The sequence below is a fragment of the Chiloscyllium plagiosum genome, chromosome 4 (genome assembly GCF_004010195.1).
Source record: "Chiloscyllium plagiosum isolate BGI_BamShark_2017 chromosome 4, ASM401019v2, whole genome shotgun sequence".
Taxonomy (NCBI): Eukaryota; Metazoa; Chordata; class Chondrichthyes; order Orectolobiformes; family Hemiscylliidae; genus Chiloscyllium; species Chiloscyllium plagiosum.
The window spans coordinates 100,732,763-100,751,022 of NC_057713.1; the positions used below are offsets into that span (position 1 = coordinate 100,732,763).

Genomic DNA, 18,260 nt, shown 5'->3' on the forward strand with positions numbered 1-18,260 from the left:
TAACTTGTGTTTACTTCTGTTACTATTCTATTGGTTTTTGTTCCATCCATGTTCTGTGTTTTGCATCTATTGTCACTCAATGGCACTTTTCCGCTAAAGGCTCATGGCAGGCCTATGAATAAAAAAAAATAAATAGGAGGAGGCGGCAATTCAGGCCCTTAAAGCTGCTCCTCCACTCAGTGTGAATGTGAGTGAATTTCTAAAACAATTCTAGTTTGCAAGCTATCACTATTTGTCTTCATTACCGAGTCCACAAAAATCTATCAGTCTCAGTCTTTACATATGCATAATTATTGAGCATCCACATCTGAGGCATAGAATTGCAAGGATTCTCAACCCTCAGACTGATGATATTTTTTCTAATCTTAGTCCTGAATTGCCTATCCTGAAAACTTCAAGTTCTGAAGAAGACAGCATCTTGGTATCCATTCATACCCTTTACCCCATACCCCAGTTACACCTTCTAAGCATTATGCATTCCAATCAGTTCAACTCTTATAAATTCTTATTAAACCCAGGAGAATATAATCGCGTACATATATTCTGTTTTCTTGTTAGTTCAGTAATTGTAGGAACTGTCCAGGTTTTGGCAGTGAGCCATTTAGGCTTAGAACCTCCTCAGTGGCTATTATCCAATGTGCGCTGCTAGAAACAGGCTGGCCTTTGGTGTTACCCTGGGCCAATATCCTGCAAATAGTTGCTCTGTGATAAAGTATTAAAAGAAAATGGAGTCGGAAAGGATGGCTTTTGCGACCTTCATTCAGGAGGGAAGAAAAGTGTGAAGTGGCAAGGAGAGCTTGGCTTTGTAAATTACCACTTGCAAAATTGCTCGGTAAATTAGCACATTGATTTTCACTCTTAAAAACCAACCAGTGTTGTAGGTAGGATACTTTTCTTGGCCTTGATTGTTTACGCTAACTTACACCCTATCATTTATGGTTATTCAAATGAGGTTGAGAGGTTTCTTTGGCCATAACTTCACATCGGAAAAATTATCATATCAATGCTTTCATATTTTAAGTTCAGATAGTACCTAAGGAGGAAACATTAATTCTAGTTAGGTGATGGCACATTTAATTTCCTTTGCATGATTTTAATAACAGTTAATATGTCTTGAATTAATTCCACGCTTGTGATGAATTATTGTGCATTTATTCTACTCAATACATGGGCCAATATTACAGAATATGTACAACGATAGCTTGCTATGTAGTTGTCACTTATTCTTGTTGTTATATGTTACTCTTGAATATGATATCCCAATAATAATCAAAGGATACTCATGTCACTTTAACCATGTGTTCAGCTTTGCTTTGCATATAAAGGTCATTTGAGAAATAATTTTCGTCTATCGTTTACTTACCAAGTTGATGATGAAAGAAAAGCAAAGAATCTTTGGTTTCCATACAGATTTGTTCAAGATAATCAGTAAGCACTGATGCTTTTAATATTATTTAATTTGAATTTTGAGTTATTGTATGGATACAGCACTAAAAGAGTCTACTCTTGTTTTACACAATTTCCCAATGACTATGCAAATGTTTTCTCATCAGACCAGTTCTCTTTAAAGGCCATGAGTGAATCCACTTCCATCAGACTGCCAGGCAGTGCACTCAAGTCCATAATCACTTAGTAATTGAGAGTCTGTAATTTCAAATCATTGATGCCTCTTCTGCTTATCAACTTAAATCTGTGATTCTTTTTCCTTTAACCATTGGGTATAAAATTGTCCATACTCTGTCCAGACTCCTCACTCTAAGAAACCAACCAGTGTTGGAGGTAGGACACTTTTCTTGGCCTTGCTTGTTTACACTAACTTACACCCTATCATTTGTGGTTATTCAAATAAGCTTTAAGGTTTCTTAGCCAATCTCTAATTGGCCTTCTTTTCTCAAAGGAAAACATCCCCAGCATCTCCAAACCATTCACATATCTGAAGTTCCCCATCCCTGGAATTATCCTGATCGATTCTACATTATACTCTGACCACCTATTTCTTCATCTACCAAATTTACATGTTACATAAATGTGGGAATTTGAGTTGGGAGAGGGCATGAAGTGAAGGAGTATTTTGGAGGATGTGGAGGTGTGGATGAGATGGTGGTTGGCTCCATGATGAGTTAAGGCATTTAGTTTTAAAGTTATTGAGGAGTTAGAACTGATGTTAATTCCTCTAATGTTCCTTAGGTACGTGTTCAGGTGAATGAGTCAGAATCCTCCAACCATTCTGACGCAATCTCTAAATCAGAAATAAGGATTTTAATCTGAGCGTTCCAGACACGGCAAATACCCATTAGAGATGTTCACTTCCTGGGCAACTCCCATGCAATCAGCTGTATCAGGACTTCCACGTGGTCCCAATGCACAACTCTGGTCTACACTAGTAATAACAATCTTCTCATTGGAAGATCTTGACCATGTGTTTGTACGTTCAAGGTCCACGCCAGAGACTTGAGCCCATAACCCAGTCTGAAACTTCCCATGCAATACTAGGAGCAGTGCTACACTGACAGAAGTGTTGTCTTAATGTGACGTGAAACTGACCCTTGCATGTTTTCTTAGCTAGACATTAAAACATCTCATATCACCAATCAAAGTAAATCAGGAGAATTCTCCCTGGTGTCCTGACCAATATTTATTCCTTAATCATTAAATTAGATTGTTTGGTTACTTATTTCTTTGCTATCTGGAGGAGTTTGTTGTGCACAAATTTGCTGCTACTTTTCCTTCATTACAACATTCAACAAAAATACTTCACTATCTGTAAGTACTCTGAAACATTTTAAGGTTGTAAAAAAAGTATATAACTACATTGTTGATCAACTTTACGAGTGAAGCTTGATCCTAAATAAACCTATGCTGCTCCAGAAGAAGAGAGTTTCTGTCATTAACCATCTAAGAAAATTTATTGTTTGAGCTACTATTGAGTGGACTACTTTTAGGATATGATTAGAGAAAGGGTGAGGGAAAAATCAATCAGCAATTGGAATTGAAACCCATGAAACATGCCTGTTTGCACATTTATTTGTTGTGTTGCTTTGTATAAACTATATTGCAAAGTTTGGGAATGAATGTAATTCCATTCACAATAAAGCTTAAATTAGAACTACAAGATTTTTAGTACCTGATATAAGGCATTAGTAGAACCACAGAGTGAATTATAGTGTTCAATTGTTTTCTGATTGATTGTGTGAGTCTGTTTATTATTGATATTCACTGTGTTTGATTGGTTAAGCCTGTATATAGGTTCAGAGCAAAGCCCGCCAAAGCCCATCAAGCTAGAGCTGAAGTATGGAGAACACATTGTAGAGGATTCTGAATAGAACCTGTTAGACATATGGAAGCTGGTATCATATCTACACAATTCTGAAAAATGAAGCATATTCTTATATCAAGATTCCGTCTGATTCTGTACAGCTGGCTGACAGTAAGTTTGCAAATTTGTGCTTCAGAGTAGGTTTTCAACATTTTGCCAGCAAGTAATCAGGAAGGCTAATGGGATTCTAGTTTTTATTACGAGAGGAATTGGACATAAAATTAAGGAGGTTATGCTTCAGCTATGCAGTGCTTTGGTGAAACCATATCTTGAAGATAGTGCGGTCTCCTTACTTAAGGAAGAATAGGCAGTTTTGTGGAGTATGACTAGATTGATACCCAGAATAAGTAGATTGTCTAGTGAGGAAAAATTGGACAGACTGAGTTTGTGTTTAGAAGAGCCAGGATGAAGTGTATAAAATCCTAAATGGTCTTGACAAGGTGGATGTGGAAAAGACTCTTCCTCTTGTTGGTGAGTCCAGAACTAGAGGTACCTGTTTTAGAAGGAGGGTTTGCATTCTAGGACAGAGATGAGGGCAATTTTCCTTTCTCTGATTGTTGTGCAACTTTGGAACTCCTTGCCTCAGAAGGCGGTGGAAGCAAGGTCATTGAATATTTTTAAAGTGAAGTAAAGGAGATTCTTGTTAGGGAAAAGAATGATAAGTTATCGAGGATGGATGGAATTAGGAATACAAACAGACCATGATGTTACTGAATAACACAACAAGTTTTGAGGGCCAAATGGCCTGATTTTACTTCTATGTAAAATTGGTAGAACCTTTTTACGAATGTGGCTTTCTAATTTATTAAGGAACTAAATGAAGGATATTGTTAAAGCTTGATATGCTGTACTGTATAAAACCTTAACTAAGTGTCTCTTGACTCCAGATGGACCTACACCTGCATCAATTTATATGAACTTGTGATATCCAAAGTTCCCAGAGGAACAAGGTTTTTGTTGAAGGCGATACATATGCGGACAGCAAGAGACCAAGATTTCTTTGTTGATACTGTGTATATTGGACAGAGGCCTACAGTGCAGAATCAAGATGGTATTGTTATTTTGTATTTCAAACCTGAGCGAGGTACTGATCAGAATTTGGTTACTGTGATAGTGATAAAATGGTAATGTGGTACAGAATTCATGTAGATTCTGGTCGGTTTTGTGTAGCATAGCAGTACCTAAACCAACACCAAACTGTAAGGAACAGAACCAATCACAATGTAAGAAAAAAGAAGATTAAATTTACAGAGACCTCTTTGTTGTGAATAGCTCTGCAGAATGCACATGGACCCTGAACTTGTACAATTTACTCTTTTGTATCTGATGCTCTCTTTGCCTTTCATATTGGGTGGAGAAATTGTGCACTTTTGTCAGCTAGGTATCTAGGAAAATGGATTTGAAGTAACTAAACAAAATTGAGGAACTGATCAATCATGGTCGAAATAACAGAACAGATATGAGGGGTCAAATGGACTTGTCTTGTTACTTTGTTTCCACAATTGCAAAGGCATGGATTATGATTTTTTTTAATACCAGTGATTTTTTTTTGTTCATGGGATAGAGCATCAGTGGTTAAGCCAGCATTGATTGTTCATCCCGAATTGCCCAGAGAGGATTTAAGAGTCGCCTATAATTGTTGTGCATTTGAAGTCACATGTAGGCCACATCAGCTAAGGACAGCAAATCTTCTTCCCGAAATGACATTATTGAGCCAGATAGATTTTTACAATAATCAAGAATGGTCAGCTCTTCATTCCAGATTTTTATTGAATTCAAATTTCACCATGTGGTTGAACCCAGATTCAAACCTGTGCATTCCAAAAACAAAAGTCCGGGCTTCTGGACAACTAATCCAGTGACATTGCCACTTGTCGCTATCTACCATCTGAGCCTCTGGTAAATGGAACTGGCACAGAATTCTTAAAAGACCATAATACAATAAGAAATTGGAGAAAATGTACGTCATTCAACACGTTGAGTGTGCTCCACTTTTGAACGAATGGTTCATTTGATAATCCTCAACTCCACCTTCCTGTCGTTTTGCTGTAACCCTTGATTCCCTTACTTCCTGTTAGGTACTTTAAGAGTTTTTTAATATAAAAATCAAAAATGAAATTGCTGGAAAAGCTCAGAAGGTCTGGCAGCATCTGTGGAGAAAAATCAGAGCTCATGTTTCAGGTCTAGTGACCCTTCCTGAGAACTCGGTTTTCTTAGCCATTTTTAGTGGGATCTCTAATTTAAAGCATTTCATATTTGAAGTGTATTTCAGAGGATATGTGGAAGTTGCATAAAATATAAATTGTTTGTAACTTTTTTCTTTCAGTTTAAGTGAATGACTTCTTTAATTTGCAGATGTACCAATAGTAGCTTATCCTCCATTGTTTGACAAAGGAATTCTTATTGAGGAGTTCCTAGTTACTGAAGAAAGAACGAAAAAAGATGGTATGCACAGTCAGTATGAAGTAACTATGGTTACCATCGACTGTGGCTGCAACATTCCGTTGCTAGAGATTGCCTTTGCTCAGGTCAGTATAATGTGGTATTTGGGTAGCATTTGAAAGTTGACTCAGTCTGTGTTGATTAAGAGAATATTTTATCAATACATATTATTTTCAGAAAGTGATTAATTGAGTTGGCTTGGTGGTTGGTTTGCGATGCAGGGTAAAGCCAACAATGTGGGTCCAATTCCTGCACTGGCTGAGGTCAGCATGGGGTCCTTCATTTTTAATCTCACCTTTCAACTGAGGTATAGTTACCCTCAGATTAAACCGTCACCTCTCCAAACTCACTCTCACACATTCTCTGTTGACTTTATTATCATAGATATTGTCTCTCCAGTCTATGTTTGTCTATGCTTTGAGCAACATCTAGCATACACTACCAAACTGTGTAATACTTCCTGTAATTCTTAATATTTCTCATTCAAATCTTTCCCATTCTATTTGATAACTGCCATGTATTTCTATTCTTGTACTGTTAAACTCTTCCTGAGTCCATCCCTTTCTTATTAAAAATAGATTTGTAAATTTCCTATTTCCAATAAAACTAATAATATTGAACGACTAGTTCTCAACTTAACTCTTTGGCTAGATCCAAATTCCCCATGGTCATTAACTTTTAAATTCTCTCAATCCACATTCCTCTCATTTCTCAACTCCGCATCTTTCTCTTACTCTGCTTTTCTCCAAAGACTAATGATCCAGAATAAACAACCTTCCCCTCCACCCAATCGTCTTAATTTCTTAAATTTAGAAATGTACCTTGAGACCTCCACAAAGCTCTCTCCAATCATTCTTTATCCATCCTGTATGGAGAGAGAGACTGACTACAATACTCCAGAGATACTTCTAGTAGGGATAGATACAACTAATATTTACTCATAAACCCACAGAAACTAAAGTGCATTATAACAGCATACTTCTGCGTACTGAAAATTCAGTGCTAAATTTAAGAGCTTAAGAGGATTGGGTCATAGGGAAAGGTTATTTATTCTGGAATATTAGTCTTTGGAGAAGAGCAGAGTAAGAGAAAGGTGTGGAGTTGAGAAGTGAGAGGAATGTGGATTGAGAGAATTTGAGAGTTAACAAGGACGGGGAATTTGGATCTAGTTTCTGTGGGCGTTCTTGCTGATATTTCATTGAGTTGACAGTGGGAAATCGAGAAAGGTCAACTACAAATGCGAATAAAAAATCTTGTTTGTGATGGATGTTCTTTTAGGCTTTGCCTAATGGCACAAAGGATGAGATGGTTTACAGAGGGAGCACTTGGCCTCAGGGGGCCGTTCTAAGAGTTTCGAGAACACAAGCAGCATCTCCTCCAATCTCTGGTACCTTGGATATTGAGTACTTTGGGAAAACCTTGAAAGGTAAGTAGTGAATGCTGAATCTGTGAGGGAATTTTTCTTATGGAAACCTCCTTATAACCGTTTGCTGGCTGGAAATTCTTTCATTCAAAAAAATCTCACAAGGTTCTGCTCTGTGATAATTCTCAAACTACAGGAATTTTCTAGATTTTTCCAATTAATTCAGGAAAATCAGGGCACGATGATCTATGTGGTAAATTCGCTGGACATGTTTGGGGAATGTATCCTCTAAATAGATGGCCTGCTATTTTTGTGTCCAGGGGCTGTGTAGGACATCTTTTAATTCTTGTGCTTAGATTTCGTTTAATAAAGTGTCAGTGGATCCAGATAACGTGAATAAGCTCTTGATTTAGAGCAGCTAACAAGATTCAAACATTTCTGTTGGCTTTCTGCAGCTCAATTCAATGAAACTTTCACATCTGAGTTTTCTTCTCACTGACTGTCCTCCACATATCTACGTCAGCCACGGCCTAGCGGGAAGTACTCTTGCCTCCAAGAAGGTTATGAGTTCAAATCCCACTCCAAGTTTTAAGTACATTATCCAAACACATTGCAGTTAGCTTTTGCATACTAGCCTGAAAGGCAATTCCCCTTCGTATCACTCAAAGTACCAGTTTTCACTATTATGCCGCATAGTCACTGAGCCCTATTCTTGGCAATTCTTTCCCATTTCTTCCCCTGAGATCTCCTGCCTTCAATGGAAAGATTACAGCACCACCCTGACTGCATCTGGACCTCCATCTGAAGCACCATCCTCCAACTGGATCTCCAGCAAGAGTCCGGGGAATGTTTCTGAGGTGGAAAAGTGCTACACCAAGTGCCAAAATTCTTTCGTTACAAGATTGTTCTCCCTCAAGCATAGCAAGTTAACAGGGAGATTCATAGAAATGTCCAAACCCATAAGGGATTTTGAGAGAGTACAGAAGGGAAATTTATTTCTAATGCAGGGAGGATGTGTAAATAAAGGAACAGATATTTTTATAAACGAATCAAAAGGCTGGATGAAGAAAGTTTTTATGCAGTGAGTGATTCATTGGAATACAATGGATCAAAAAATAAGTGAAAGTTCCATGGCAATAAATTCAATAGTAATTTTCAAAAGGGAATTGAATAAATACTTAAAGGGAAAAAAGTTTGAAAAGTTGTGTGTGGGAGAGTAGAATGAATAGGAATAATTAGTTCTTTCAAGAAAATCTCTCATAGAATGGCCCTCTTGTGGACAGTATTACTCAATTACACTGTCATCAAAGCACATCAATATTTTGACCTTTTCTGTAATTTCTCAAAACACTTTATTTTTGAAGATTTGCCAGTTAATGCTACAGCCTCGGAAATGCAATATGCCTTACAAACAATCTCTGAGATTGGGACAGTTTCTGTAACGAAATCAGGCAACTGTTCTGCCGCCGAGTGGACAGTGAAATGGCTCAGCAAGCCGGGCAATCAGCCCACGTTAAAGGTGAGACCCAGACTCATGGCATAATGAAACAGTCCCCTAGATTTAAACCCCAACACATTTCAACTTAGCTATTCAACTTGTTGGCTTGACTAGACACAACCGAAGAAGCAAATGCTGGAATAAAGTATTTTGCTCCCTCTGCCAAGCATTTTGCTGCATTTCAACAGTTGGAGTTTCATTCTGTCTCTATTCAATCCTATATCTGTTAGTGGTTTAAATTGCTTGAGCGCCGCCTTCCAAACCCATGACCTTGACCAACTAGAAGGTCAAAGGAAGTTCTTCAAATTACCATTATCAGTAAGTTCCCCTCCAAGGCACACTCAGTCCTGTCTTGGAACAATAATCACCATTCCTTCAGTGTCACTGGGTCAAATTCCTGGACCTCCCTTCCTAACAGCATTGTCCGTACACCCCAAAAATTGTAGTGGTTCCTGAAGGCAGTTCACCGCCATTCTATTTCAATTATGTATGAGTATTAATCCCTGGCCTAGCCAGTGGTGCCCTCATCCTGACAATGACTTATTTAAATAACAGCTGTACATAATACATGTTTGAGGGATATATAGGGAGTAAAATTAAGCATGGGGTAAATATGAGCTTGATGCTGCAAAATATCACAAAGTAAAATATGTTTTGATTCCATGTTGAACAGATTAATGATCTGAATGTCTTTGGAGTCAATGCAACAGCAAAGGTTCATAATAAGCAGCAAGGAGGGCTATTCAGTGAACATCTGATCGGCGATCTGTTTCGGACACCACACACACTGCCTCAGGTACGTACATACAGTTCTGCCTTAAATGTGTCTGTAAGTTACACATGCAGAAGAAGGAGGAGGCACCCAGCTACTCAGGATTGCTACAACGTGGCTGTCTGCTCTTCAGTTCAGTTTCTACACATGAATGAGCCAATTCCAATATTAGGGTTCCACACCAATCACTTACACCTCCCCAAACCCCCACCCCTCCCTCCACCCCTTGTTTTGGACTCTTACCATTCAGCATTTTATAAACTAAGATTACATGTACACACATCTGTACATACCTACCAACACTGTACGGATTTGCACAAACCTGTGCATACCTCTACATATCTGTACATTCCTATACACACTTTAACCCACCAACACGTGAACCTGCATATACCTAGATAACTCGGAAATTCTTGCTCAGATCTTACATATTTAAAAGTACCCATACACACCTGGAAATATGTCTGCAGACATGTACACAGTCATGCACACTTTCACAAATTTATGCACACCCATGTACATGTACACACATGTAGACTCACCTGCACACACACCTAGATACATCTACATATAATTAGATGCACTTGGACTCTCCTAGACACACCTGAATGCACACACTCTTGCACACACCTGTATACACTTAGGTGAACACCTAGACACACCAATATACTTCTGCACACACTTGAATACACCTAGGTACACCTAAACACACCCACTTGAATCTAGACACGTGTGTACATCTGCATACTGCTGCATACATCTAGACATGCTTATACACACCTGCATACAACCAGACACATCTACATACAACTAGACACCATACAACCAGACACATCTACATACAACTAGACACACCACATACAACCAGACACACCTACATACAACAAGACACACCTGTATACAACTAGACACATCTACATACAACCAGACACACCTGTATACAACTAGACACATCTACATACAACTAGACACACTTGAATACACTCCTATATACATCTACGCACACCTAAAGACACCTGCATGCACCTAGACACTCTCCGCACGCATGCATACATCCGGACACATCTGCATTCACCTAGTCACCTGTATAAATCTGCACACATCTCTCAAAGCATCTCAACACACCTGCATGCATCTGGTCATACTTGTATACATCTCATACACGTTGACCAACTTAGAAACATACTGCGTACATTTGCTCACACCTAGACACATCTACAAACAATTACTGTATGCACCTGCACATAAACTGCCTGCATCATTGACACTTCAACACAACTACATGCAGCTAAACACACTGCACACACATGCATACAACTAGACACATGTATATATATAGGCACATACTTACATACACCTGCACATATCCATACACACCTAGATAAACTTATAGGAGGAAGTGAGGACTGCAGATGCTGGAGATCAGAGCTGAAAACGTGTTGCTGGAAAGGCGCAGCAGGTCAGGCAGCATCCAGGGAACAGGAGAATCGACGTTTCGGGCATAAGCCCTTCTTCAGGAATGATTCCTGAAGAAGGGCTTATGCCCGAAATGTCGATTCTCCTGTTCCCTGGATGCTGCCTGACCTGCTGCGCTTTTCCAGCAACACATTTTCAGCCTAGATAAACTTATATACAACTGCATACACTTAGTTTCACCTGTATGCATCTGCACATACCTGCATACACCTAGACACATGTGGACATGCCTGCATACACCTGTATACATTTACATACACTTATGAACACTTAATATTTTACTGACAGACCACAAGCAGTCTGATTTCTTTAAACTGCTGAGAATGACAAGGCTAAATAATTACTCAAGAAATATGGGTTACACGACATAGCAAAAGGTCACCTTTCGGTCACCTAGACACCAAAAACTCTCAACCCAAAGTTGCAGACCAGGAGGTAATGATGTGATTGGATAATTATTTTTGCCTGAGCAGGACACCAGCTGTACAGTCACGCTTAAGATCACTCAATCATAGCCGGGACCAGGATAACTTCTTTCAGTTCTACTGGGTGTTTTTTCTAATAAACAGTTTAGCAGTTGGAGCTTGACACAAGAGGTATAATTAAATCTGCAAGGAGCATGCTCCCTGAAAACTAAGCAAATCTGTAGCAACAGAAGCCCTTCTCTTCCTCACAGGTGAAGGTTTTCATCAATGGTATTCCCAGTAAGTGTTCCGGGAATTGTGGATATAAATGGAAAGCTGAGAAAACCCCGACCATTTCACGCATTACCCCAACAACAGGTAAATGCTTGAGATTCAGGTAGGCTTCTAAATCATGTCATCCATTTAAATCTAATGAACTTGTGAAAGTGCCTGAAATCACTCACTGCCGACTTTTAAGATAGTGTTTGAAACAATTAGACTGATCATTATCACTAACATCATTCAAGGAAAATTGGATGAGGCCAGTCAGCCCTTGAGCCTGTTCCATCATTCAGTGAGAATCTGGCTCATGTTCATCCTAGCACTATTTACCTTCCTTAATCCTCTTACCACCAAAATTCTATTAATCTCAGTTTTGACATTTTCTCCTCCAAGCCTCCACAGCTTTACTGGGGAGTGAGTTCCAGATTTCCACTATTCTTTGTGTGAAGGAACAATTCCTGAGATCACCCTTGATCAGCTTGTCTCCAATTTTAATTTTCTGCACCAGTTAATTTGGGACTTCGCACATCTGAGAAAATAGATTCTCTCTATCCATTTCCTCACTCATCTCAACACCCTCAATTAGACCATAATTTATTCTTCCAAACTTGACAGAATACAAGCCTAGTAAATGTAACCTATCGTCATCATCTAACCATTTTAGCCATGCTGTCATTCTGGTGAATCTTTGCTGTACCACTCCAAGTTCACTACATTCTTCTTGAGGTACAGGATCCACAACTGAGCATTGTCATTGTAGGTTGGTCTGACCATAGAAAATAAGAGCAGGAGTAGGCCATTCAGCCCTTTAAACCTGCTGCACCTTAAATGTAACCATGGTGATCCTCCAACTCAGTACCCTGTTCCTGTTTTCTCCTCATACCTTTTGATCACTTTATCCCTAAGAACTAACTAATTTCTTTAAGAAAACACTCGATGTTTTGGCTCCAAATATTTTCTGTGGCAGACAGTTCCACAGATTCACCATTCTCTGGTTGGATCATTTTCTCCTCATCTCAGTCCTAAATGGTCTTCCCTGTATTCTTCAATCATGACCCCTGGTTCTAAACTCCTTGATCAACACCTTTTCCTGTATTTACCTGTCTAGTTCTATAACATCTCCCATCGTTTTCCTAACTTTCTGTGAATACATTTCTAACCGATCCAGCCTTCCTTCATGCATCAATCTTTCCTTCCAATGAATCAGTCTGATAAAACTTTGTTGCACTTCCTCTACGTGTCCAATCACGTTCTTCCTCAGACCAAACCTGCACACAATAATCCAGGTATGACCTTATAAGGTCTGCATAGTTGCAGCAAGATGTCCCTGTTCCTGTACATGAATCCTCTTACTATGAAGGCCAACATACCATTTGTCCTCTACACTGCTTGGTGTACCTGCATCCTTTCAGTGACTGGTGTACAAGGATTCCCTTATACAAATGAAGCATAACTTATGCCTTTTGTATTTCAGTCTTCTCAAGATTAAAGTTAACAATCTATTTGCCTTTTTAAAATTCTGTTTACTATGTATTCTCTCTCTCAAAATAATCTGTAATGTTAAAAGATGCAAAGGATACCTCTACCCACTGACCTCTGTTTGCAGTACAGGGGTGAAACAGATTACAAGGTGCTGAATGAGGTTGACTGGCCTGAGTGAATGTCCAGACCATTGCTTCAAGGGGATCCTCTCCCAATCATCTCACTTTTCAGTTTGTGAGGCCATCAGGTAGTCGGTTTACTCTGTCCTCAGGCAAATCTCTTCCTGGATCCATGCCTAATGGAGACCATAGCAGAGAACAGTTGCTGAACTCTCATTTAAACTGTCATTTTGTTTTATCAGGATCCAGGTCCAGTGGGACTGTTCTGACCATAACAGGCTTTGGATTCGCCAACAGTTCGATGACTGATACCACTTGGGTTTCGATTGGAGGTACCCATTGTCCAATCACAGGATTAACTGGTGAGAAAACGTTCAAAGCAAATGAAGTTCAGTCGATACTGAATAGTGTGATGTGAGGGAGTAATTGTGTTGACTTACCCCAGTTCTGAAGAAGTTGTACCATACTCAAAATGTTTAACTCTGTTTCTTTTTCCACAGATGCTGCCAGACATGTTGATTTTCTCCAGCACTTTCTGTTTTTGTTTCAGATTTCCAGCATTGTCAGTATTTTATTGGAAGAGAGTATTTGCATGGACATAGCTCTGGGATCACCTGTCCCATGATGGAAGTGATGGAATCTCTATGAGATCCTTTGACACTGAGAATATCTGTGTGACACGTGCTCTCCTTGCAGCATAAACTCCAGCAAAGTGACTACATATAGAGGGAAATGCTGTAATGTTTTCACAGCATTACATTTTGCAGCACAACACCCATTATATATTTCCAAGTTACATTTTGCTGCAAAAATCTAAAATTAATCCTAATGTTGTGTAGATACCAATTCTCATGATTTGTTTCATATATTTATCCACCTTTCAGTACAAGAAGCAAATGGTTTCTGCCTCAACCACTCTGTGGTAAAATATCCCCATGTTTCCAAGGACCCTGTGCCTAACTCCTCTTCTCATTTCTTAATGATGTTTAGGAATTGATAAGCCATTGCTATGAACTCACCACCAAGAAGAGGGAATTGTCATTCCCTAATTCACTTTCATATTCTTAAAATTTTGCAAAACCTGGATTAAATCTTGTCTTTGTTTTCTCTGAGTTTGAGTTGTGGTAATAGTTATAAGAGAAAGTCTGTTGGAACAGCAGACACTCTTGAGTGAGAATGCAGATTTCGAAGCAGCTCAAGACTCATTGAGAACACTGCATGAGTTTGGCAAATGTTCCAGGCTGCGAGTGAGATGCATGATGCAATGCTGTGTTTGGGGTTATCTATCGTATAGTGAATTTTAACTAATGGTGACAAATGATCTGGTTTTTGTATATTATATAACACACAACACCAACTTACATTTATATAACATCTTTTAGGTAGAAAATTAATTCACATGAGTGTAATCAGGTAAAATATGACACTCAGCTATGTACGTACAAATTCAAACAGGTGGCCAAAGGTTTCGCCAAAAAGTTTTAAGAAGCATCTTAAGAAAGGTGAAAGGAGGAGACAGGGAATTCCAGAGCTTAGGACCCCAGAAACTAAAGACACTGCCATCAAAGGCGAAGCAAAGAATATTAGGGATACATAAGAAGGTAGAATTGGGGCAGAGGTCCGAGATCCGAGAGGGATTGAAGAAGTTACATAGATATCTATCTCATCATGCAAATACAAAGATGTGGATCTCTTGACATTACACATCAAGAGCATATTATTTGGAGGGAAAATGCTTTTTCTTAGTGTTTGGATTTGATCATTTACATTCTTTGTTATTTTGTTTTCAGATACCGAAATAACCTGTATGATTGGAGTTGCCAGTAATACATCATCTCCTCTCATTGTTTACATCGCTGGACTTGGCTTTGCAAACTATTCCAGCAACCAGGCATACACATTTACGTTTCAGTTTGAGGCAACAAGTATATATCCATCCATAGGCAGCACTGAAGGTACTGACTGTCCATAAGTGCGCAGATATATAAGTCACTATTAAACATTAAGGCGTTTTCTTTCAGTTGACCAAAACTTAAATCATCCATGTTTAAAATGGGAATTTGTGTCTGAGTAATGATCATTTGTATTAAAGTCTTTCACCGTTTAGATATCTTATGCATTGTACTTATTTTGGATAAAAAGAAATGTGTCCATCCATGGTGAATATAATCAAGCACCCTCTGCAATTCATAATAATGATGGATATTATTTTTGGGATAAAAAAGCATTTTTAACATATTTTTACCTCTGTAACATTATGGACAATATAATTTTGGATGAATGATGACCATGTACATTGTTCAAAACTCAGAGCACTGAAAGCAACAAGGTTAGAGTCCTGGGTGATCGAGCAAACACTCAGGAAAAATTAGATGAAACTTTTGTTGTGGTAAGAGTTGATCAAGAGTAAGATTAAATGTTCCTCAGCAAATTTTTTAAAATGTTGTGGTTAATCATTTATCATACAAAAATGGAGTTGCAGGAAGACAGGATAGTGAAGACAGGGTAGTGCCTTTATTGGTCAGTGGGTTGAGTGTAAGAGTTGGGAGCTCATGTTGCGCCCGTACAGTTCATTGGTTAGGCCACCTTTTGGAATACTGTGTTCAGTTTTGGTCTCCCAGCTAAGATGATGGTAAACTTGAAGGGGTTCAGAAAAAAATTTACATGGATGTTGCCAGGATTCAGGGTTTAATCTATCAACTTGGGCTATTTTCCCTGGAGCATTGGAGGCTGAGGAGTGACCTCATAGAAGCTTATAAAATCTTGAGGGGCATGGATAAGGTGAATAGTCAAGGTCTTTTCCCCAAGGTAGGTGAGTCCAAAACCAGTGGACATAGGTTTAAGATGAGAGGGAAAAGATTTTAAAGGGGCTCAAGGGGCAACCTATTCATGCAGAGAGTAGTGCATGTATGGAATAAACTGCCAGAGGAAGTCTTGGAGTCTGGTACAATTACAACATTTAAAAAGCATCTGGATGGGTGTATGAATAGGAAGGGTTTAGAGGGACATGGGCCAAGTGCTGGTTAATGGGAATAGATTCGTTTCCAATATCTGGTCAGCATGAATGAGTTGGACCAAAGGGTCTGTTTCCATGCTGTACATGACTATGACTCTATAACAGGCTGCAAGCTGTTACTGTTATTTCTTTTGACTTTCTGTTGAATTAATAGATGATATAAGACTTTAAAATACTTTTTGCCAGATGGTTTGGGTTTAGGAAGTTGACTTTCTCAGACCTGAATTGTTTTTTAATTTTACTGATCCTGCCCTTTTGACAGCATATACAGAGTAAATAATTTTCAAAGAGGACCCCCTCCCACCAGGCAAAATATAAATGTTTTAGAGTTTGTTTCCTCTGCACTTGCAAAGTTGCTGTTAAGGAGCTTTGTTTCACTTCCATGTTGTGAGTCTTGGTCATGGAGTCATACAGCATGGAAACAGATCCTGTGGTAACCAGTCCATGCTAACCATAATCTCAAATTAATGTAGTCCCACCTACCTGTGCTTAGCCCATAGCCCGCCAAACATTTCTTATTCATGTCCTTATCTGCATGTCTTGTAAACGTTGTTACTGTAACCACATCCACCACTTTCTCTGAAAGTTCATTCCATACATGAATCACTCTCTGTGTACAAAAATTGCCTGTCATGTAATTTTCAAATCTTCCTCCTCTCACCTTAAAAATGTGCCCCCTGATCTTGATATCTCCCACCCAAGGGAAAAGATACCTACCATTCACCTTATCTATCATTATCCTATAAACCCCCTTAAGGTCACCCCTGAAACTGCTGAGCTCCAGTGAGAAAAGTCTCAGCCTGAGCAGCGTCTCCTTATGACTGAAACTCTTCATTCCCAGCAACATCTTGTAAAACTCATCTGAACCCTCTCCAACTTAATAATATCCTTCCTATAACAGGATGACCAGAACTGGGCACAGTACTCCAGAAAAAGCTTTACTAATATCTTGTACAAACACAAAATAACGTCCCAATTTTTATACTCAAAGGTCTGAGCAATTAAGGCAAACGTTCTAAAAGGTGTCTTCACCACCCTATTTATATTTGACATAAACCTGAACCCCTAGGTTTCTCTTTTTTCGACAATACTGGTCAAGGCCCTATTTTTAAATGTTTAAGTCTTGCCTTGTTTGTTTTACCAAAATGCAATATCTTGCATTTATCCAAATTAAACTTCATTAGCCACTTTTCAGCCCATTGACCCAATTGATCAAGGTCTCTTTGTAATCTGAGATGACCTTCTTCACTGTCTACTATACCACCAATTTCAGTGTCATCCATAGTCTTACTAACATGTCTTCTATATTCTCATCTGAATTATTTATATAAATGATAAACAAAAATGAACCCAACACTGGGCTCTATGGAACATGCTGGTCACAGACCTCCAGTCTGAAAACAACTCTATATCATCACTTTGTCTCCTGCCATTAAGCCAATTTTGTATCTAATTGGCAAGCTCACCCTTAATTCCATGTGCTGAAAATGTGTTGCTGGAAAAGCGCAGCATCCAGGGAACAGGAGAATTGACGTTTCGGGCATAAGCCCTTCTTCAGGAATCTCTCCTGTTCCCTGGATGCTGCCTGACCTGCTGCGCTTTTCCAGCAACACATTTTCAGCTCTGATCTCCAGCATCTGCAGACCTCACTTTCTCCTTAATTCCATGTGATCTAACTTTACTAATTAGTCTACTATGCGGAACATTATGAAAGGGTTTACTAAATTTCAAGTAAACAATATCTACTGCTCTGCCCTCATCAATCTTCTTGGTTACTTCCTTTAAAAAACTCAATCAAGTTTGTGAGACACGATTTCCCTTTCAGAAAACCATGCTGACTATCCATAAGCATTCCTTACCTCTTGAACTATATATAAATCCTATTTTTCAAATTGTGGTTATAATGTAATTCCAGCCTGAGCTTGCATTCAGAATGTCACTTTAAACTTGACCTGAATGGAGGAGAGAATCTCACTCCTGCTGTGAGTCATAGACTCATTTATCACAGAGGAGGAATCCTTTCTTTTTTCTTCATGGGATGAGGCTATTGCTGACTGATCAACAATGATTACCATTTCCTAAATGTCCTT

At 38.9% G+C, this 18,260-nt stretch overlaps 1 protein-coding gene across 1 annotated transcript in view; it reads left to right on the forward strand.

Annotated features, from left to right (window-relative positions):
• The window catches only part of LOC122549503 (fibrocystin-L-like), a 218,614-nt gene that overhangs the window by 60,819 nt on the left and 139,535 nt on the right, over positions 1-18,260 (forward strand). The window contains exons 21-29 of the mRNA XM_043689363.1: positions 1,307-1,428; positions 4,204-4,400; positions 5,672-5,844; positions 7,037-7,184; positions 8,486-8,640; positions 9,293-9,415; positions 11,544-11,649; positions 13,397-13,516; positions 14,945-15,109. Coding sequence (XP_043545298.1) covers positions 1,307-1,428; positions 4,204-4,400; positions 5,672-5,844; positions 7,037-7,184; positions 8,486-8,640; positions 9,293-9,415; positions 11,544-11,649; positions 13,397-13,516; positions 14,945-15,109 — 1,309 coding nt within the window. The remainder of the gene's footprint in view (positions 1-1,306; positions 1,429-4,203; positions 4,401-5,671; positions 5,845-7,036; positions 7,185-8,485; positions 8,641-9,292; positions 9,416-11,543; positions 11,650-13,396; positions 13,517-14,944; positions 15,110-18,260) is intronic.